Source organism: Canis aureus, chromosome 32 (genome assembly GCF_053574225.1).
Source record: "Canis aureus isolate CA01 chromosome 32, VMU_Caureus_v.1.0, whole genome shotgun sequence".
Lineage (NCBI taxonomy): Eukaryota > Metazoa > Chordata > Mammalia > Carnivora > Canidae > Canis > Canis aureus.
In genome coordinates this window covers 26201338-26224317 of record NC_135642.1, presented here as the reverse complement: position 1 = coordinate 26224317, position 22980 = coordinate 26201338, and the positions used below count along the sequence as shown (strand labels likewise).

General features: G+C 36.0%; 1 protein-coding gene across 6 annotated transcripts in view; it reads right to left on the bottom strand.

Moving 5' to 3' along the window:
* The window catches only part of TEX9 (testis expressed 9), a 198764-nt gene extending 186179 nt beyond the window's left edge, over positions 1-12585 (bottom strand). For 2 of the 6 annotated variants that reach the window (XR_013370322.1, XM_077881200.1), the window contains exon 1: positions 12443-12584. Coding sequence is in view for 5 of the 6 variants with exons in the window: in XM_077881200.1 (XP_077737326.1) it covers positions 12443-12568 (126 nt within the window). In the remaining variant the exon portion in view is untranslated. Of the gene's footprint in view, positions 1-12442 lie in introns of all 6 variants that reach the window. The other 4 variants (XM_077881201.1, XM_077881203.1, XM_077881205.1 and 1 more) reach the window with 3 other exon arrangements.
* Positions 12586-22980: the final 10395 nt, after the last annotated feature.

Here is a 22980-nt window from a genome sequence, read left to right as displayed (position 1 = left end):
AAAGTTTTTTTCTTTTAGAATATCAATGAATTTAATAGACTCTTTGCAAGATCTTTATGAACAGTTTTATACAAATAAATGTGACAACCTAAATAAAATGGAGGATTTCCTTATTTATTTTAGAAGGAGAGTGTAAGCAAGGGGAGGTACAGAAGAAGAGGGAGAGTCCTCAAGCTGACTCTTCATTGAGTGCATAGCCCCATGCAGGGCTTGATCCCAGTACCCTGAGATCATGACCTGAGTTGAAATCCAGAGTCAGAGGCTTAACCAACGGAGCCATCCAGCCTGGAAGATCACGATTTATCTAAATTGACACAAGAAAAATCAGAAAAAATCTAAATAGCTGTTAAATATATTAAATCTACAATTAAAAACATATCCCCAAAGAAAATGTCAAGACTAGAGGCCTTTAGTGGTGAATTATTGGAATATTTAAGAAAGAAATAGAACTAATCTTACATGATTTCTTCAAGGAATAGAGAACATTTACTCATTTATGAGGCCAGCATAACTCTGATACAAAAATATAACAAGAAAATTACAGAACAATATTTCTTATTAACAGACACAAATTAGGGCAAAATATTAGAAAATCAAATCCAGAGAATATGTTAAAAAGGTAATATGTCGTGACTAAATTGGCTTATTCTAGGAATAAAAAAATGGTTTGAATTATGAAAGTTAGTATAATTCACCTCATTAAGGTAATGAAAGTGGAAGTCATGATTACCTCAACAGATGTAAAAAGGCATCCAATTACATTAACCACTAGTTCATGATAAAAATTTTCAGCAAACTAGAAATAGAAGAAAACTTCTTTAATGTGACTAAATTTACATATAAAAAGCCTACTGCAAACCTATTTAATGGTGAAATGTTGTGTGCTTTTGCGCTGAGTTCAGAAACAACTCAAGTACATATTTTTTTATTCTACTAATAATTTTATTACTTCACTAATCAGATCCTAATTAGTACAATAAAGCAAGAAAAAAGCATTAAATGTATAAATATTGAAAAGGAGCCAGTAAAACTGTCATTCCAGGTGATATTATTCTAAATAATAGGAAAACTCAAAAGAATGTGTATACTATAAATTAATTAAGTTGTCAATATATAAATATCTATTGTATTTCTATGTATTTGCAAAGACAATTCATAAATTAAATGTTAGAAACAATACCATTAACAATAATTTTGGTAAACCTCAAATATCTAGGAATGAACCTGATGAAAGATGCAAGATCACTAAACTGAAAACTCTAAAACATTGCAGGAAAAATTAAAGAAGACCTAAATATATAGATAGCTACACCATATTCATGGATTTGGAGACTCAATACTGTAAAGATGTTAATTCTCCTCAAATAAATTTATTGATTCAGTCGATCTCAGTCAAGATGCCAACAGGTTTTTCTGTGGAAATTTTTAAGGGGATACTTAAATCTATATGTAAACACAAATAGTAGGTAGCCCCGGTGGCCTAGCGGTTTAGCACCGCCTTCGGCCCAGGGTGTGATCCTGGAGTCCTTGGATCAAGCCCACATCGGGCTCCCTGCATGGGGCCTGCTTCTCCCTCTGCCTGTGTCTCTGCCTCTATTTCTCTGCCTCTATTTCTGTGTGTCTGTCATGAATAAATAAAAATCTTTAAAAAAAATCAAACATAAATAGCCTGTAATAACCAAGGAATCAGGTTGGAAGATTTACATTACCAGATACCAAAAGTTAGTATAAAGCAACACTATTTAAGACAGTATAATATTGGGATGCTTGGGTGGCTCAGCGGTTGAGCGTCTGCTTTTGGCTCAGGGATTGATCCTGGAGTCCCAGAATTGAGTCCCACATCAGGATCCCTGCATGGAGCCTGCTTCTCCCTCTGCCTGTGTCTCTGCCTCTCTCTATCTCATGAATAAATAAATAAAATCTTAAAAAAGAAAGACAGCGTAATATTGCTGTAATGACAGATAAATAGACCAGTGGAACAGAAAAGAGTCCAGAAATAGGCCCACATATATACAGTAAGCTGATGTACAACAAAGGTGTCACTGTAATTTTGTGATAATAAGATTTTTTTTCAATAAGTGATGCTGAAGCAACTAGATAATTCAGATGGAACAAACAGACCTTAACACTATTTTACACCACTTACAAAAATTAATTTCAATTGGATTACAGACCTAATATTAAAGGAAATCAGTAATTTTCTAGAATGGGGGTTGGTAAATTTTTTTTAAGTCAATATTTTTGACTGTGGGTGACACAATCTTTGTTGTAACTACACTACTCTGTTGTTCTAGCATAAGAGAATCCTTAGACAATATATAAATGAATGGGAATGGCTGTGTTCCAATAAAATATATACAAAAACTTTACCACATGGGCATAATTTGCTGACCCCTGTCCTGGAAGATAACAGAAGAATTTTATGACCTTGGGGTAAACAGTGATTTCTTAAATAAGACCCCCCCAAAAAAAACATGAACCATAAAAGGTTGATAAAGTTCTGAAATTCTACTTCTCAAAAGACAGCATTAAAAGAGTCAAACAGCAAGACATAGCCTAAAACACAAAGATATTTGTGATATATATGCACATGTATCCTTGTATATATATACATATATATATACACAAATCATATATACAGCATATGTATCCAACAAATCACTCATAGCCACAATATCTAAGGAATACCTACAACCTGATAAGAAAAAGATAACTCAATGAAGATAAACAGCTCACACAAAATGAGCAATAAACTTAAGGAGACATTTTGCAGAGGAGTTTACTAAGCATGGACATAAGATTCTGAAAAGATGTTCTTTATGATCAGTCATCAGGGAAATGCAAACAAAAATAAAGCCATAATAAAATATCAGCATACTCAGCATGGCTAAAATTAAAAAGACTGACAATATGAAGTGGTGGTCAGGATATGGAGCAACTAGAACTAAAACTTTCATACATTATCAATTGGAGAAAAACTTGTTACAACTTCTTTGAATCACTGGGGTCTACTAAAGCCTTCCCTATGACCTGCCAGTTCTAACACTTGGTATATAAGAGAAAATGCATGAACATGTCCCACAAAAGGCATGTACAAAACTGTCATAGCAGATTTCTTCATAATAGCCTGTAAATAGCAAGCAGTTAAAAAGAACTGATAACATGGATGAGTATAACAGACATGATACTAAACCAAAAAACCCAGGCACAAAACTAGAACAAACTGTATCATTCTATTTCTATGAATTTCATACAGGCAAAATAATCTATGGTGGTGTGTACAACGGAGGAGCATAATGGAGCATTCTGGGCACCAATATTCTACATCTTGATCTAGACAGTGGTTACGTGATTAACCCATGTAAAAATTCATTTGGGCTATATATACTTACAATTTGTGCATTTTAGTTTCAGTATGTCAAAACGCAAAAAAAAAAAAAAAACCACATTTTTCAATCACAGAAATTAAATGAATATATTTTCTTTTTTTTAATAAAGATTTTATTAATTCATTTGAGAGACAGCGTACGAACAAGTTGGGGGAGAGGCAGAGGAAGAGGGAGAAATAGACTCTCTGCTGAGTCAGGAGCTTGATGTGGGGCTCCATCTCAGGACCCAGAGATCATGACCTGAGGCGAAGGCAGAGACTTAACCATCTGAGCCACCCACGTGCCCCTAAATGAATATATTTGCACTAAAAGATTCAAACACTGAAAGACATAGAGTGAAATGTTAATCCTATCTTCATTTCTGCTGTCTTCCCTAAAGAAAATAATCAAGTGTTTAATCAAGTGTTACAATCAATTGATTGTATAATCAATAATCAATCAAAAATCCAAATCAATTTTTATGCATTTATATGCATAAATATATGCCAATGTATAGTAACATTTTAAAAATATACATTAATGCTTCACAATAATTCTATAATTTTATTTTTACCCTAAAAATACATCTAAAGCTCTTTCTATATCTAGTGCAGATCAGTCTCATTTTTTTTAAAGGTACACAAAGTTTGTAATATCAAGGTAACATAATTAATTCAGTAATTTTCCAACTAGTAGAAATTTAGATTATTCCTATTTTTTTCACCATTGAAAACAATGGTGCACCAAACATTCTTAAGTTTTCTTTGTGCACATAAACAAGTACTTTGTGGTACACTATGAAAAATTAATTTATTTTGGCTAAAATTATAGAAACAAAGTTACTGAGTAAAAGAAAATTGTAGAGTAAAAGCTTTGGTAAATTCTACCAATTGCTTTCTCAGAAAGCCTTACAAATTACATTCTGGCCAAGTGTACATAAAAATACCTGGCTCCTCACATCTTTATAGGCACTAAATATTATCAACCTTTTAAAATAGTTTTTAAATTCCAGTTAGTTAACACACAGTGTAACATTAGTTTCAGGGGTACATAAATATTATCAATCTTTTAAAATTTTGCTAGTTCTAAGGGTAAGAGAAAAAAAAGCAATTCACTGTTACTTAAAATTATATGACTTAGGGCAGCCCAGATGGCTCAGCAGTTTAGCGCTGCCTTTGGCCCAGGGTGTGATGCTGGGGCCCCGAGGTTGAGTCCCACATGGGGCTCCCTGCATGGAGCCTGCTTTCCCTCTGTCTGTGTCTCTGGCTCTCTCTCTCTCTCTGTGTCTCTCATGAATAAATAAATAAAATCTTTAAAAAAAATTATATGACTTAAGTCAAAGACAAATATCAAATGGTTTTACTTTATGTCAAACCTAAAAAACAAAACAAACAGAAAGCAGAAACAGAACCATAAATACAGAGAATGAACTGATGATTGCCAGAAGGGATGGGCAGGGAGGGTAGGCAAAATGGGTAAAGGGGAGGAGGAGTACAGGTCTTCAGTTACGAAATGAATAAGGCATGGGATTGAAAGGTATGGCAACAAAGAATATAATCAATGATACGGTAATAACATTCTATGGTGACAGATGATAGCTACCTTTATGATGAGCATAGCATAAGGTATAGAGATGCTGAATCACTAAGTTATACACCTGAAACTAATGTAACATTGTGTGTCAAATATACTTCAATTTAAAAAACTACATGTCTATTCATTATTCATATTTCTCCCTACTGGAGTGATTATTTATATCCTTCATACATGTTTCTATTAGGTTGTTTATATTTTCTTGTTGATTTTTTGGTGTTTATTACATTTAATAAAATGTATTCAAAAACAAGTTGAAAATATTGTCTCCTGGTTTGTCACCTTTAACTGTTCTTTTTCTTATCACATGACACTGGCTAGGACTCTCAAAACAGCATTGAAAAACTTTAGTGGAAAAACCTCAAATATTTTATGATGAGGCAGGATGCTTTTGTACGCAGATATTTTTCATTCAAATAGAGAAGTATCTCCTACTTCTGGTTTGCTAAAGTGGTTTTATTTCTAATAAAAAATAGATGTCAAATTGTATAAATGCTTTTTGGCATCTCTTAAGAGAATTATATCATTTTTCCTTTGAGCATATGATTTACATTAATATATTCTGAATTTTGAATCAGCTTCGACTATCTTGAATAAATTCTACTTAGTTATGATTTTTCTACATTTCTATATAAATGTATTAATCTAAAAAACACATTTCTGGATTCATTTTGCTAACACTTAAGATTTCTGTATTTGTGTTCATAAATGAGTATATGCTTTCTTTGTTCAGTTTTAATATCCAAGCCATGTCAGCCCGAATGCAAATGAATTAGAAAACTTTTTATTTTTCCCAAACTTTGGGTTAATTAATTTAGCACAGGGATTATTTGTTCTATGCTTACAGAACTATCTGTGTTTGGTAACTTTTTATGAGAGCTTTCTCAATGTTTCACTGTTAATTTGTTCTTTTAAGGTGCCTATCTCCTCTTGGATCAACTTTGATTTTATATTTTCTAGAAATTATTTTATCTAGATTTTTCTAATTTATTACCTTAAGTTCACCATTTATCTCAGATTTTTAAGAGTATACTCCGTACCCTCCTCATAGTTATGCCCCTCTTCATTTCTTTTGTTGATAATTCTCTACCACTTATCTTGATAAGATATTCTAGATTTTTAACATTTTTGATTCTTTTTTAAAAATCAGAGTTTAATTTATCTGTATTTACTTCACTCTATTTCATTCATTTCTGTTTTTTTCTTTAGTAAGGGCTTCCTTCTATAGTTTAATTTTTCTTCCACTAGCCTCTTGAGCTGTATGCAAGATTTACTTCTATTCAATCTTTCTTTCTTCTTTCTTTCTTTCTTTCTTTCTTTCTTTCTTTCTTTCTTTCTCTTTCTTTCTTTCTTTCTTTCTTTCTTTCTTTCTTCCTTCTTTCTTCTTTCTTTCTTTTTTTCTATTCAATCTTTCTTTTCTAATGTAGGCATTCAAGGTTATGCATTTTCTCTGAGTATATATAGATTTTGAATTGTAATGATCTTACTATCCTTCTTGTAGTGGTCAATATACTGGCTCCAGACCACACTATCTAGGTTCAAATCCCAACTCTGTCATTTATAGATTGTGTTCCCTTAAGCAGGCTATTTAATAGAGCTTTGTGTTTCAGTTCCTCATCTGGGAAATGAGATGATAATGGAATCAACCTCTCAGGATTATCATGATAATAAAATGAGACAATCCATGTAGATCATGTAGCACAAAGCTGGTTGTATAGTAATGTTTAATAAACCTTAGGTATTGTTATTTCTGAGCAGTTTGATAACTTTCTTTAAAATTCTTTTTTATTAAAGTTATTTAAAGTTACTTGAAGGAATGGCTTTTAATTTCCAAGTTTATAAAATTGTATCGCATTATTAATTCCAAATTTTATTGCAGTGTGATCAAAGAATGTGATCTGAATGATTTCTTACCTGGGAATTTATTAACATTGCCTTTGTGTTTTATCGGCTAGTTAATGTTGCACATGTGTTTGAAAAGATTGTGCATTCACCATTTATTGTGTACAAAACCCTTTCTAATTATTCAATCAAGCTTCTTTATTGTGTTATTCAAATACTTTTTATCCTTGCTTTTTTCCTACTTTATCTGTCCTACTTTTTTTCCCTACACTCTTACTTTATCTGAGATGTGTGGAAGTCTTCCAAAATGGCTATGCATTTTCATTCCTATTTATATTTCTATCAGTTTTTACTTTATAAATTTTAAGCATAACTTTTGATTTTATATTGATAGAATTATTAAAGTTCATTATTAATAAAGCTTCTTATGGAATTGTTTCTTTTTTTAATTTATTTTTTATTGGTGTTCAATTTACCAACATTGGAATTGTTTCTTTCATCAATAAGAATGTTCTTTATCTTGTTAAATTCTCTGCATTTTTTTTGTCTAACATTGTTACATATTTGCTACTTTTTGTACTTGCCTGACATATCTTTGCATTTGCTTTTATTTTCAATCTTTTTAGATGTGGTTAGACAACAACACATATAGCTATAAGCTATTTAGAATAAATAGAATTAGAATAAATAGCTTATAGCTATATGTGTTGTTGTTCTACTAAATTTGATATTCTCTATCTTTGTTGAAGAAATTTATTCCATTTGTCATATATTATATCCACTGTCACATGATTATTGATGATTTGACTTTATTCCTGCCATCTGTTTGCATGTGTGCATGTATTTTTTATCATGCTTTTAGAACTTCCCTCTTATCTCTTCATCATGCCTTGTCTCTGATGTCTTTATGTTGCAACCATCTAGAATGGGTTTGGCCTGCAGGCCAAATCTGTCTCATTGCCTGTTTTGTAAATAACGTTTTATTGGAACATACTCATGAACATTCAATTACATATTATCTCTGGCTGCTTTCGGTCTATAGCAGTAGAGCTAAGTAGTTGTAGCAGAGACTGCATGAACCACAAGCAAAGAATATTTACTCTCTGGTGTTTAACAGAAAAAGTTTGCCAATATCTAATCTAAATTTTAATTTTATGTTACCGATTTTTAGACATATACTATATTTAGATAACTGCACATCAAATAATTTATTTTCTCTCCACGGTTTCTTGAACATCTTCACCTTTCTTGGATTCCTTATTTATTTTGTTAAAGTTCATCCTATAGTCATACTTTCAAGAAGATTCTATGACGCATATCTATTAAGGCTTTTATTTCAAAAATCATGTTTTTAATCTCTAAGATCATTGTTTGCCTCATTTTTATGGATGTAATAACATCCTGAATCTCTTTGAGAATAATTATTATATTTGTAATACTTGTAACTATAAATTTTATTTATTTTTCTTAAAATTCTAAGATAATATTTATAAAATAAATTTATACTTCTCATTTTATTGTATTTATTAGCTCTCTTTCCTCGGGTATTATTTCAGAATTTACTGAGTTTGGTGCCTCTAGAAATGTGTATTATTCTTGTGTTTGATTATTCTTGTACTTTGTTAATGAGAATACCTATTAGTACTCTATTTCTGCTTAATGTGAATTGACTCTGGTGATTATTGGGAAAGGGAAAGACATATGGCTTGGCAGAGTATTTTCAGAGTGATGAGTCTCCCTCTCCCTCTTGAGATCCATTCTTCTATTCTGTTTTTTGTCTCCCATGACCCCACAGGCTCACTGCTTTAATATATGGACCAATAGAAGCAGGAAAAGGGAAGGGATCAGCAGTCTAGCTGCTCCACATGCGGTGTCTCAATCCTTCTGGATTGAGGATTAGCTCCCCCTATTCACTGAATCTGTTCTCTCTGAGCTTGGAGGTTCCCTGAAATTGCTTCCACCTCCCTCGCTCTCTTAAGCTTAGGAGTATTTGAGGTTTAATTGCTCTAATTTGTTCAGCCAAGGTCTGATAGCACCATCTCCTAAAAATTTCTGATACATTGATGACACTTTTTGTTCCCAAACATGTTACCAATTATTTCTCTCTCCCTTTTCCCACACCCATCTCTCAATATTTTCTGTCATTTCATAAGATTTGGTAAAGATTAAGTTTCCTTCAGTCTGACATCTTGATTCAATCTTCATAAATAAGAATCTTTAATTTACTCCTAAAATATCATTAAACATAATTTATTTCTGGGTAGTAACTTAAGATCTTATCATTTTATATCAAAACATTTTAAAAGATAGAGTATCTCTGATACAGAAAGGAAATTGAAGCCCTACTTCAACAACATCTCTGAAGGTACTCAAAATGATAAAATGACTTTCACCAATGATAGTGGAAAGGGATATTTAGTCGTAAGTCACTTGCCTTTAAAACTAGATTGGGTAGGGAAATGTGGGTGGCTTAGCATTTGAGCATCTGCCTTCAGCTCAGGGCATGATCCCAGGGTCCAGGGATTGAATCCTGCTTCTTCCTCTGCCTATATTTCTGCCTCTCTCTCTCCCTCTCTGTGTGTGTGTGTGTGTGTGTGTGTGTGTGTGTGTGTGTGTTGAATAAATAAAGAAATCTAAAAAAAAACCAAAAACAAAAAACAAAACTAGCCTGGGTAGTCTACTTATTTTTAAAATGTTCTTTCATAGGGTAAGGAGACACTGGTTGCAGAAGAACTGTAGTCATTTAGCCACTTTTCCCAGCTAATAGCGAACTTGACATATTAGGCAGCAGCAATCAGTGACATTTGTAACATTTTCAGTCAGAAAAATTTGGCTATCAAGCTAATCTTGTTTTGGAACTCTACCTCCATCCTGCTACACACAATCCCTTGACTGCTGAGTAGTAGCCTGTTCAGAATACATCACAAATTAACTTTAACCGTTTTAATGCTGATTTAAGGGAACTCTTCCTAGAGTGGCTAGAAAGCATAGACTCTGACGTCCGCACCCCCCCACACACACACACACACATTACCTGGTTTTTGAAATTCCTGAAAATAAGAATAGCTGTTTCATTTGGCTTTCTTTAGGGATCTCAAAAGGGATGAATATATGTTTAAAATTCCTGTGTATACTCTGAGATTTTGCAACAGATTACTAATACCACATCTTCCTCTGTTTCTCTTTTCTCAGTCCTAGAGTTGTTATTTGCCAGAGGTTGCCATCAGAAACCCTGTACATTCCCAGAGCTTTCTGAAATAGCATTTGATGAATCTCCCAAGTTTTCTGTTTGTTGTAGGTAAAAAAAAAAAAATTTCCTTGCCATGATTGGTGCCTATCTCACTATTTGCTGTGCCCCAATTTCAGCCTGGCAGGGTGTGTATGTCCTTTCATGCTCTGATCAGGTTATCTCCTGCAGCAGCTGCCTTAGGGGCACAGTGTTTTTGTAGCCATAACCTGTACTTTCTCATTTTTAAGGTGGTGGTACATGGGCACCTAGGCAGCTGGAACTTTTGGTTTTCAGGGTTCCTATCATTGCTGGGGCCCTTGCCCTCTACCATCAACCCTTACCTTTCTTTCAACCTCCCCAGGAAGAGGGGGAAAAAGGGAAATTCACGTTTGTCTCTTACTAGTGCTAACTGTGTGCATTATGTTAAGTATTTTCACAAATATTTTCCATCAAACCTTCAGGCTTAACTGCACAAGGGAGTTGTTCTTATCCCCACTTGTATCAATTAGGAAACTGAGGCTCAAGGGAAGTTAGGAGTTTGCCTGGGACTACACAAGTGGCAAGCGGGTAAGTCGGGATAAGGATCCTAGCCTCTAAGCTCCAAAGCCCAGAGTATGTCCCAGAGAAAAACCCTGAAGCCTGGCTCACCCAAGAGTATGGATCCGAATTCAGATGAGAAACTAGAGGCTGAAAGAGCACAGCAACTCCTCCTTAAATGGTATAGGGCTAACCAAAGTACCTTTAAAACTGGAGAATTGGGGGCACCTGGGTGGCTCAGTTGGTTAAGCATCTGACTCTTGCTTGATTCCCTTGATTTTGGCTCAGGTTATGATCTCAGGGTTGTAAGATTGAGCCCTGTACTAGGCTCCACATTGGGCATGGAGTCTGCTTAAGATTCTCTCTCCCTGTCTACCCTTCCATGTCCATGTCCCCCTCTCTCTCTTTCTAAAAACAAACAAACAAACAAACAAAAACCAGGAGAATTGTAGGACCAGATGTCAGACTGAACAGACAAAATTGACTGGTTTGGAAATTTTTGTAAAGTCATGGAGACATAAATTTTAAGTATGGATTAATTAAGTTCTCAGTTTCTGCATTATTATGGATAAGCCAATAAATTTTCTTATGGGCCCATTCTGCTTTTTTCTGGCATTGCTTTTCTCCCCTTGGCCTAAACAAAAGGAGCTCTCTCCAATTCAATAACTCAATTCAATAAATATTTATTGTTTAGCTACTTTATGGTAGGGACTATGTTGTTCCTGTATGTTGAAGATACAGAGAAGAATGAAAACATACTTCCTGATTTCATATAGTTAGTTCACAGTACTGAGAGCCAGGGTTGGGAAGGGCAGACATAAGCAATTGACAAACCTACAATTAACATATAATATGATCATATTTCTGACATAAGGCTATGCAAGGTACTATAGGATGGAGAAAAGTGCTAACTCAACCAGGGTGGGGGTGGGCTGAGGAATGGATAGGGAAGATTTTCAAGAGAATGCAGTTCTTGACATATGATTGAGCCTTTCAGATGAGATTCACACCAAAGTAAAGGAGCAATGGGTACCTTTTCCTGGGAGTCTGAGAAGATAAATCAGTTGCTAGCACTATCTTGGAATCTAAATGAATTTTTAGTTGCCTAGCTGTCTTTCAAGTTTCTATGAGGTTACTTGTATGTCTATTCCTGGGTTTCTGGGTGGTCATTCTGGATTTCCCCAGAGCTTGGACAATAATCTTCCTCTTTTGTGCCTCCTTACCCTGGAGCTCAATGAGGAAATCTACTCAGTTCCTCTCAACCCCTAGGCCTATTGCTCCTTCCATTACTAAGCAACTATCTTATCTTCTGGAAGCCTTTTCAGCCGTCTATGCACAATTTCAGCTTACTTATTGCCTCTGCTGGTTGCTGTGGTCGAATGGTTTTTGAGGTCCACCTTCTCATGCATGTTTTTCAGCTACTGTTTTTATTGCCACTGTCTAACCCTCTTTCTAACATATTCATATTCTCCAAGAAAGGAACTAGTTTGTTGATAATTACTAACCTCTCCTTGGGTAAAGCTCTTATATTCAGTTAACTCATAGGTCACTATCTAGCCAGGGGACTGGTTGCCCTCTTGTTGGAGCTGAGCCCTATTTTAAGCAGGGGCCCAGGGTTACAAGTGACAAGGATGGAGGCCTACAACCATAGAGCCATTTATAAGGCAGCAATAGAAGGAAGCCAAGGATAAGGTAGACAACCTACAGAGCTATGCTTACTGAGAATGAGGCTACAGATACACTAGAACCACTATAAATGGAAAAACAACATACTAACATCAACCATAGTAGACCCTTGGCTAATTTTAGGTAACAGTAAGGGGGAACAAAAAGGATAAAGAAAAATAGAAAGTTGCTGGGAATAAGTACTTACAAGAAAGAAGATTGAAAATAAGTACATCCAAGGAAAGGAGACAAGTTGGCCTACTAGACAGGAAATAGTCTTTCCTGAGGTCCGTAAGAAGCATGTCCAAAGACTTCTTTCCCTCCTCAAATACATCCTATCTCATGATAGGAAGTGGTGTCACAAAGATGGTGTCATAGGTTGTTCCTGACTATTGCTCACTTTCCAAGAATAACAAGAACAGGACACCACTGAGTGAACCCTAGAACATAGGATGAGGCTGAAGCACCCCCACCATGACCAAGACAGAGACCAGAGACAAGACCAGAGACCAAGACAGACTGCATTAGAAGGATAAGAGAAGTACCTGCACACCAACAACATGCCCCTACCCCAGGCCAGTGCAGTATGCAGAGAGGTTTCCCCCGAGCCTCTGGTTCTTCCAATGGGAAAGGAGAACCCAGCGGGGACAACTAGTGCCCTCAGTACTGTGGGTAACATTTCAGGAGCCCTTACTCTGATCTCACCACATGGGGACTGCAGGAAAATCTGCAGGGGATGAACACTGGGAATCTGGCTGTGACAGAGAAGGGGAAAGGGGCCAGCAACAACCAGCACACAGATCTTGGCAGATAAAATTCATACAGACAATAACTGAGTAGTAATCTCAACCAGTCACTTTGCTCATTTGCAGAACCAAGTCAGAGGCACACTCTGACTAGGGAACTCAGCAGGGTGCAGACCTACCTGATTTGGATCCTCAAAATAGAAGTTTTTTCAATGCTAAGCCCAGTTTGCCCACACCCAGACAAGGTGGTGAGTCACAGCTCCACCCACTGTAGAGAGTGCCTTCCGGCTCCATCTGACCAGAGGTGCTGGCAACTACTCCTGGAAGCTGTGCGGCCCAGCAGTACTCAAGTCAAGGGGCAGCTAAGCACAGCTGATCATCCACAGAGCAAAGCCAAATACCCTGAATGGGGAATTCTGGTGTTGTGAACAGATAGGGGGATCAATTCATAGCCAAGGCTGAAGGGAGTTCCCAGCCCCTCCCAGCTGGAGAGACTTTGGGAAATTGAGCAGCTCCTCCCCCTCTAGCCCAGGTAAGGATCTGAATCACGGCATTACCTGCTATGTTTTTTGGCCTCATCTGACCAGAAGGGTTGGCAAAAACACCTGGAAGCTGTATGGCCCAATAGCACTTGTGCTGAGAGGCGGATGAGCAGAGCTGATAGTTTACATAACAAACAGTGGCCCTGCTCAGTCAGGGAACTTGGGGTGCAGGTTGGCTTAAGACAACAAAGAGCTTTACTGGCATTAAAGCGGCTTCTCTTGCTGTGCCCAGGCAGGGAATCTAATTCATAGCCCTGCTCATCATTGAATATAGCCTTTGGCCTGTCTGAACAGGGAACCTAAACAGAGCACATGGAATGCTGCATAGCCCATTCAACAACCATTTACACAGCAGCACTAGAACAGAAAGCACAACCCATGGCTTCCCCATATGTAGAGCAAAAGCAGTGGCCTCACCCAATGAGGGAATTCAGTGCACACTCTGGCCTGATTTTGGTTCCCAAACAATGAGCTGTTCAAGCCCTGAGTTCTATCCTGCTGCCCTGATAGGCCAAGGAAGGCAATTCATAGCCCCATCTATTACTGAATATAGCACCCAGTCCTGACCAACTAGAAAGCCTAACTGGAAAGTCCAGACAAATGTAGAGCCCATTCTATAGCCTTACTTGAATAAGGAACCAAGCCTGCAGTCCTATCCAACATTTCTCAACCAATGATGCACCTCCTCATCTCTGTCCCCAGAGTTCTAATAGTTGCCTTGCCCCCAAATAGACCATAATAGCAGACTCCACCTGCCAAAGGATATTACCAGCAGACACATTCAGACACCCAAACTAAACTGACTGGTGAGGAACTGTCTCTGCCAAAGCAAACCTGTAAAGTCTGGAAGAAGAGTCAGATTACTCAAATGCACAAATGCCAGTATAAGGAATCAAAGATTATGAAAAGTTAGGTAAAAGTAACACCACCAAAGGAAACTAATAAAGCTCTAATAACTGACCCTGAAGAACTGGAGATTCATGAACTGTCACACAAAAAAAATCAGAATAATTATCTCAAGGAAGTTTAGTGACCCACAAGAAAACAGATAGACAGGTAAATGAAATTAGGCGGGGTGCCTGTGGCTCAGTCAGTTAAGTGTTTGCCTTTGATTCAGGTCATGATCTCGACGATCCTAGGATTGAGCCCTGTGTTGGGCTCCCTACTCAGTGGGGAGTCTGAGTCTCCCTTTCCATCTATCCTTCCCCCTACCACCAATGTCCTCTCTCTCTCTCTGAAATAAACAAATTCTTTAAAAAATAAATGAAATTAGGAAAACAATGAATGAACAAAATGAGAAGTTTGACAAGGAAATAGCAACCATTATCAAAAAATTAACAAATCCTAGAGTTAAAAAATACAATAACTGAACTAAAAAATCCCATAAAGAGTTTCAAAAGTAAACTTGACCATGTAGAAGAAAGAATCAGTGACTCAGAAGTAATAAAACACTGGAAATTAACTAGTTAGGGGAGGGGGGAAAAAAGAATGAAAAATAGTAAAGATAGCCTATGGACATTATAGGGCACAATAAAAGGGACCAATATTTGCATTATGGGAAATCTAGCAGGAGAAGAAAAAGAAAAAGTGACATCATTGTAAAGCAATGATGCTTAAAACTTTCCAAACCTGGGGAGAGAAATGGACATCCAGTTTCATGAAGCCCAAAGCCCCCAACAGGTTGAACTTGCATAGGGCTATACTGAGACACATTAAAATCAAATTGTCAAAAGTCAAAGACAAAGACTTTTAAGAGCAGTAAAGGAAAAGAGAAGTAATATACAAGAGGATTCCATAAGTCTTTGAGCAGATTTTTCAGCAGAAACTTTTAAGGCCAGGAGAGACCAAGATGACATATTCAAAATATTGAAAAAACACTCCTGTCAACCAAGATTCTATACCCGGCAAAGCTGTCCTTCAGAAATGAAGAAAGGATAAGGACTTTCCCAAACAAAAGAAAATTGAGGGAGTTCATTGCCGTCAAACTTGCCTTACAAGAAATGCTAAATGGGAATTCTTTGAGTGGGAGCAAAAGAACACTAATCAACATCATAAAACCATAAAAAGTTAGTGTAAATCTCACTAATAAAGGTATAAATATATAATCATATTTAGATTATGCAATATAGTAATAGTGGTGCATAATTCACTTATAACTCTACAGATGAAAAGCTTTAAAATGTAGTAAACATAACCATAGCTATAACAATCTATTATTAGCTACACAATACAAAAAATCATAAATTGTAACAGCAATAACTGAAAGTATGAGAAAGAGGATAAGTAAAAGTGTAAAGTTTATAAATTCAATTGAAGTTGTTATCTGATTAAGACAGAACATTGTAAGTTTAAGATATTTTATGCAAGACTGATCATTGCAAAAAAAAAAACAGAATAAAGAAGTCAAAGCATACTAAAACCAAAAAACATCAAAAATAACACACAAAAAACAGCAGGACAAGAAAGAAGGAATAATAGATTTACAAAACAATCAGAAAACAACAAAATAACAACAGTAAGTCATAACTATCAATAATTATTTGAAACATGAATGAATTAAAATCCATATTTAAAAGATACAGAATGCCTGATGGATTAAAAAAACAAGATCCAAAAATATGCTGTCTACAAGAGATTCACCATGGCCTTACAGACACACATAGACAGAAATGATAGAAAAAGACATTTCAAGCAAATGGTAATAAAAAAAAAGCAGGGGTAGCTATACTTATATCAACCAAAATAGAGTTAACTAAAATGGTAAAAAGAGACAAAGAAGGTCAATACATCAAGAAGGTATAACAATTATAAATATGTATGTACCTAACATTGGAGGACTTAAATACATAAAGCAAAAACTAACAGAGCTAAAAAAAAAAATTAAAAATAAAAAGAAAGAAGGAGTAAAATAGTATTACAATAATAGTTGGGGCCTTTAACACCCCACATTCAACAATGGATAGATCATCCCAGACAGAGAATCAATAAGGAAATAACAGATTTGAACAACACTATAAACCAAATGGACCTAACAGACATATACAGAACATTCTGTCAAACAACAGCAGAATATTATTTCTTCTCAAGCACATAGGAACATTTTCTAGGGTAGACCATATGTTAGGTCACAAAACAAGTTTTAGCGAATTCAACAAGATTAATATCATTCAAGTATCTTCTCTGACCACGTAAAATAAAACTAGAAGAAATTAAACGGAAATTTAAAATTTCCTTAAAACAAGCAAAAATGGAAACACAACACAGAACCTGTGGGATGCAGCAAAAGCAGTTCTACAAGAGAAATTCATAGCAGTAAATGTCTAATTAAAAAGCAAGAAAGATCCCACATAACCAACCTAACTCTATGCCTTAAGGAACTAGAAAAAAAAAAGAACAAACTGAGCCCAAATTTAGTAGAAAAAATGAGCTAGTAAAGATTAAAGCAGAAATAAATAGAATGGAGAAAAGAAAAACAATAGAAAAGATTAAAACAAACTAAGACTTAGTTCTTTGAAAAAAATAAACAAAATTGACAAGCCCTTATATAAACTAACCAAGGGTTAAAAAAGAGAAAGAAAGGACCCAAACCAACAAAATTATAAATAAAAAAGGAGACATTACAACTGGCATCACAGTAATTCAAAGACTCCTATGAAGTTATTATGAACAACTCTATACTAACAAACCAGATAATCTAGAAGATATGGAAACATTCTTAACTTACCAATACTGAATCAGGAAGAAATAGAAAATGTGAACAGACCAATTAAGAGTAAGGAGATTGAAGCAGTAATCAAAAACTTCCCAAAGAGGAAAAGCCCAGGACCAGATGGTTTCACTGGTGAACTTTAGCAAACATTTAGAGAAGAATTAACACCAAACCTTCCCAAACTCTTCCAAAAAATCAAAAAGGAAGGACTACTCCCAAACCCATTTTATAAGGCCAAAGTTATTCTGATATCCAAACCAGGAAAGGATACTACTAGAAAAGAAAACTACAGGCTAATATCCCCCATGAATATAGATACAAAAATTCTTAATAAAATACTAGCAAACTGAATTCAGCAACACAGTAAAAGGACCATTCATTATGATCAAAAGAGATTTAATATTGGGAGGCACAGATGGTTCAACATACACAAATCAACAATATGATACATCACATTAACAGAATGAATCTTATGATCATGCTAATAGCTACCAAAAAAACATTTGACAAATTCAACATTCATTCATAATAAAAACTCAGGCACAGAAGGAACATACCTCAACATAATGAAGGGTATATATAGACAAGCCCACAGCTAATATCATACTCAGTCTAGATTTAAATATAAGACTAGATGCCACAAAACTCCCAAAAAAAAACCCATAGGAATAAAGCTCCTTGACCTGGGTCTTTAATAATTTCTGGATTTGACACCTAAAGCACAAGCAACAAAATATAAAATAAACAAATGATAGTATATCAAACTAAAAGGCTTCTGGACAGCAAAGAAACCCATCAACAAAGTCAAATTACAACCTACAGAAAGGGAAAAAAAATTGCTAACTGTGTGTCTGATTAAAGGTTAATATCCAAAACATAAAAAACTCCTATAACTCAATACAAAAAAACAAAAACAATTAAAAAATGGGTAGAGGACCTGAGTCGATATTTCTCCAAAGATGTATGAAAGGATAACAGATATATGAAAAGATGTTCAACATTACTAATCACTAGGGAAATGCAAATTAAAGCCACAATGAGATATCACCTCATGCTTGTTAGAATATCCATCACCAAAAAGACAAGTGATAACAAATGCTGGCATGAATGTGAAGAAAAGGGAATTCTTGTGTGCTGCTGGTGGGATTGTAGATTGGTATAGCCATTGTTGAAAACAGTATGTAGGATTCTCAAAAAAATTTAACATGTAATGATCACGTGATCCAGAATTATACTCCTGGAAAGATAACAAAAACAGTAATTTGAAAGATATCTCTACGTCCATGTTCATAGTGTTATTTACAATAGTCAAGACATGGAAATACCCTAAGTGTCCATTGACAAAGAATGAATAAAGAGGTTGTGTTAAGTATATATGTAATGCATATATCCCATTGGAAATATACAATGAAATATATAATATTCAGCCAAAAAAAATATAATCTTACATTTGCAACAACATGGATGGATGACTTTGAAAGCATTATCCTAACTGAAACAAATCAGAAAGAGAAAGATATTTAATTTTCTCAGTTAATGATGGAATCTAAAAAACAAAACTTGTAGAAAAACAGATCGGATTTGTTACCAGACAGAGGGTGGGGGAGGGGAAACTAGGGGACGGTGGTTAAAAGGCACAAACTTGCAGTTATGAGATAAGTAAGTACTAGAGATGTAACACAACATGGTGACATACATACAGCTAACACTGCTATGTAAGGAACGTTAAGAGAGCAAATGCAATGAGTTCTCATCACAAGCAGAACATTTTCCCCCTTTTTTCTTTTCTTCTTTTTATTGTATCTACATGAGAAAATGGATGTTAGCTGATCTATTGTAGTGATTATTTCACACAATATGTGCAAATCAAACCAACCTGCTGTATACCTTAAACTGTTCTGAGATACAACAATGTATCTCAAATTTTCCTCAATGAAATTGGACACAGTACATGACATAAAGAGCTTAGTGAGTATGATGATTAGTTTTATGTTCCACTTGGAACATAAAGGCTCATGTCAATTAATTTAGGTGTTGCTATGCAGGTATCCTGCAGATGTGGTTAACATCTATAATCAATTGACTTTACCTAAGGAAGATTATCATTAATAATCTTGGTGGGCTCCATCCAACCAGGTGCACAGCCTTACAGGCAAAACTGAGGCTGTCCTGAGGAAGAAGAAATCCCAACTGTGGACTGCAGTGTCCATTCCCGTCTAAGAGCTTCTGGCCTGCTGGCCTGCCTTACAGATTTTTGCACTTAGCCCCCACAACTATGTAAGCCAAGTCTTTTAAATTATATATTATAATAAATTGCAATAAATGTCATGATACACAGTCATAATAGATGTTACAGTAAGTTCTTATACATACATATGTATGTACATTACATATATACACACATAGATACTTATATCTCCTACTGATTATGGGAGATAGAACCTGATAGAACGCTGCCTTGCCAGTGCGGAAGGACAGACTTGGAATTTGGTATGCCATATAATGTTCATCATCAGCTGTTTATTCCAATCAGGCCAATCTCCTGTCTCCGCATACCCATGCTCATTTTCCTCGTTCACACTGCTTTCCCCTTTTGCCTCATCTCCACTCCTTCTCCCACCTTATAAACTCCAACCCTTTCCTGATGCTCAATCCCAAGCCCTCCAGGAAGCTGCCTCCTATTATTACCTTGGCTCCTTTTGCTCTTCTCTTTCTCTATACTCCCTCAGCATTTAGTAGCTGTGCTATTTATCGTGATTCTCAATCTTACACATCTCAGCTAACACTGTTTTGTATTTAGTATCCACCACTAGTAGGTATCAGTTTGCCAATTGTAAATCTGGATGTGCAAGAAATTTCACGTTTATCTTGTTTAAATCGGATTAAATTCACCCCAGACACAAGCGACCCAGACTCAATTATATTGGAGCAGAAGGAAACCTAATCTTAATTATTACTGGGCTTTCCTCTTTAGGAGTACACTAGAACCTGAAAGACTTATATTAAGCCTAGAATATGAGGGAAGAAGGACTTTGACATCCTCACCATTCAGGGACATATGGCCCCTAGAAGTCAAGGAAGAACTTTTTGTTTTGTTTTTTTAAAGATTTTATTTATTTATTCATGAGAGACAGAGGCATATATACATATATACATATATATATATATATATGTAGGCAGAGGGAGAAGCTGGCTCTCTGTAGAGAGCCTGATGCAGAACTCGATCCCAGGACCCCAGAATCACACCCTGAGCCTAAGGCAGACACTCAACCACTGAGCCACTCAGGCGTCCCCCAAGGAATAGCTCTACTCATGATCAAAAGTGGCAGGGGGGTTCAGCCACCCTGGGGTCATCATGTTTCCATCTGACGTTTGGGTATCTCTTGAGGTGCTTCTTCAGGCAGCAAGACTGGTATTCCTACTCCTGGAACCCTGGCCTTTGACGCCTTTCCAGTTTAGGGAAATTTTTTCTTTCTCTACAATTCCCTCGACCTACATCCCCTCCTTCTCTTTCTTTCTTTCCCTGGCATCCCAGATGCTCCCCTTCTTTAACCCTCTGGCAAAATCTCCTCAAGGAGCAAGGAACCTGGAAGGCAAACTGTGAGGCACAATTCTGTGGATGACACTGACACTTCATTTTAAAACCTTGTGGCCCAGAAGGCTTTGTTTTCAATGTGAGTGGTGCCTCCAGCATTGTCTAAGGGAAGGTTCCTGCCAGACAGGAGCAAGATATTTTTCTGAAGCCCGTTTGGAACAGAGGGAAGGAGAAAATACGAGAACGTAAACCAAATTAATAGCCCAGTAAGTCATCCTGTTACATACCTTTTTTGTTTCTTCCCCTGTATTTCTCAACACTTCTAAAAATATCTGTGCACTGATAGTTCTAGTCTCAAATTATGAACTTATTGAAGATTCAAACAATATTTACCATTTATTTTTAAATCCTCCTGAGGTCCCAGCCTAATAATTTGCACATGAAAGGACTTAAATGTGCCTTGAAATGAATTGAGGAATGAGAGTTTGCGGATTATTGATTAGGCTCCACCAGTTCAGATGGCACTGGTACTAACCTTCTCATTGTGGGGTTGGCTCTAGTGTCTTTTCATGGTCACTGTTAGGATTCGTTAAATATGCTTTTTCTTTACCTGCTTCTGTTCACAGCTGCTGCCAGGCTGAATTTCCAAGATCAAATTTCTACTTGGGACCTTTCCAGCTCCAAGTAAAAGCAAACATTTCCTTTAAAATTCAGGCAGATGATATTAACTTGAACCTCTCTTTAACATAAAGAGAATTGCAAGTCACAACATAAACACATATATGGTAACAACCATGGAAAATTTCTAAGTGAAAGCAAGGTATTACCCGGCATTCATTTTCATAGCACCTTTCACTTGAAAAGCCAGGTACATTTTGAGAACTTTATCCCATTAATCCTTAGAGATAACCTGAAAGAATGGCTTGTATAGATAGGGTCACAGAGCCAGGTAGTGACAGTGTTAACATCCTGCTGCCTTGCCCAATATTTGAATAGTTAGGCTATTTTGCCTTAACAAACCATTGCTTTAATGACATAATGGAATATTTGTGCTCTAACAGAATTCCAATTTTCATATCATACTTAAATAAGTAAGTATGGCATGGAGAAAATGTATCCAAATTTGCCAATGTGTGCTTGGTTTTGAATCCTCCAACTTGCCTCTTCTATAATATTGCCTTTCTCTTTGTTGTTTTCTTTTCCGCTCTCCTCACCTTCCTTCCTCTGATGCTGTCAAGACTGAAAACTCAACTACATTACAGCACTGGAATTTAATACATCAGCTTCTCTAAGACTATATGTATTTTGAAAGACAGCAGCTTAGCCCAAATACATTAACTATCACTTTCTGATACGGAGGAAGAGTTTTTGGAGGTGGAAAGTCTTTCTTATTCCCGTAAATCATAATATGTGGATGATTATATACTCTACTTTCAACTCTTAGAAGTTAAAGTTTACAATGGAAGAGACAGAGGAAGTAATGATCAACGGAAAAGAGGATGAGGGAATACTTTGTTATTTTTAAGGGTGGGGGGAGAGAATAGGGTTAAACTTTATCTTTTCCATATTTGTAAACCACCATAATTTGTGGAAGCGAAAAGTACACTTTAGGCATTTACCCAATATTTACTATTGATAAAACCTATTTTAGGTCTCATCTTTTGTTGGAACAATCATAACTAATAACACAGATTAACATCTTGTAAGATGGGTTTGTGTCTCCCTTTCCTTCCTTTCTCTCCCCTATACACTCTATTAAGGATCTGAGCACTGAGCTAACACTGAGCTATGCATTACTCACTCATCCCATGTGCCCGTTCATGGCTTCACACCAGTGCTTATGCTAAAATCCTTTTCCCTCAATGCTCTGCCTATTGAACTTCTATTCATCCAATGAGACCCAATTCAAATGCTAGCCAAGAGGCCTACTCCGAATAGCTATTTTTCCCATGAACAGAACCCATCCCTCCCTCCACTATGTGTCTGTGACATTAGTAGACAATTCTATTTTAGAACTCATCATCTTGTATAATTGATATATATTAATATGTCTCTCTGCTCCAAAGAATGTAAATTATTTCAAGTTGGGACCAGATTCTTATGTAAGTATGTATGTAGCCATGTATATATTTATATTTTGGGGGGTCAGTGCTATTATATATCAGGCATGATAAGCATATGAAAAATGTATATGCTACATTTAGTATAGTCTGA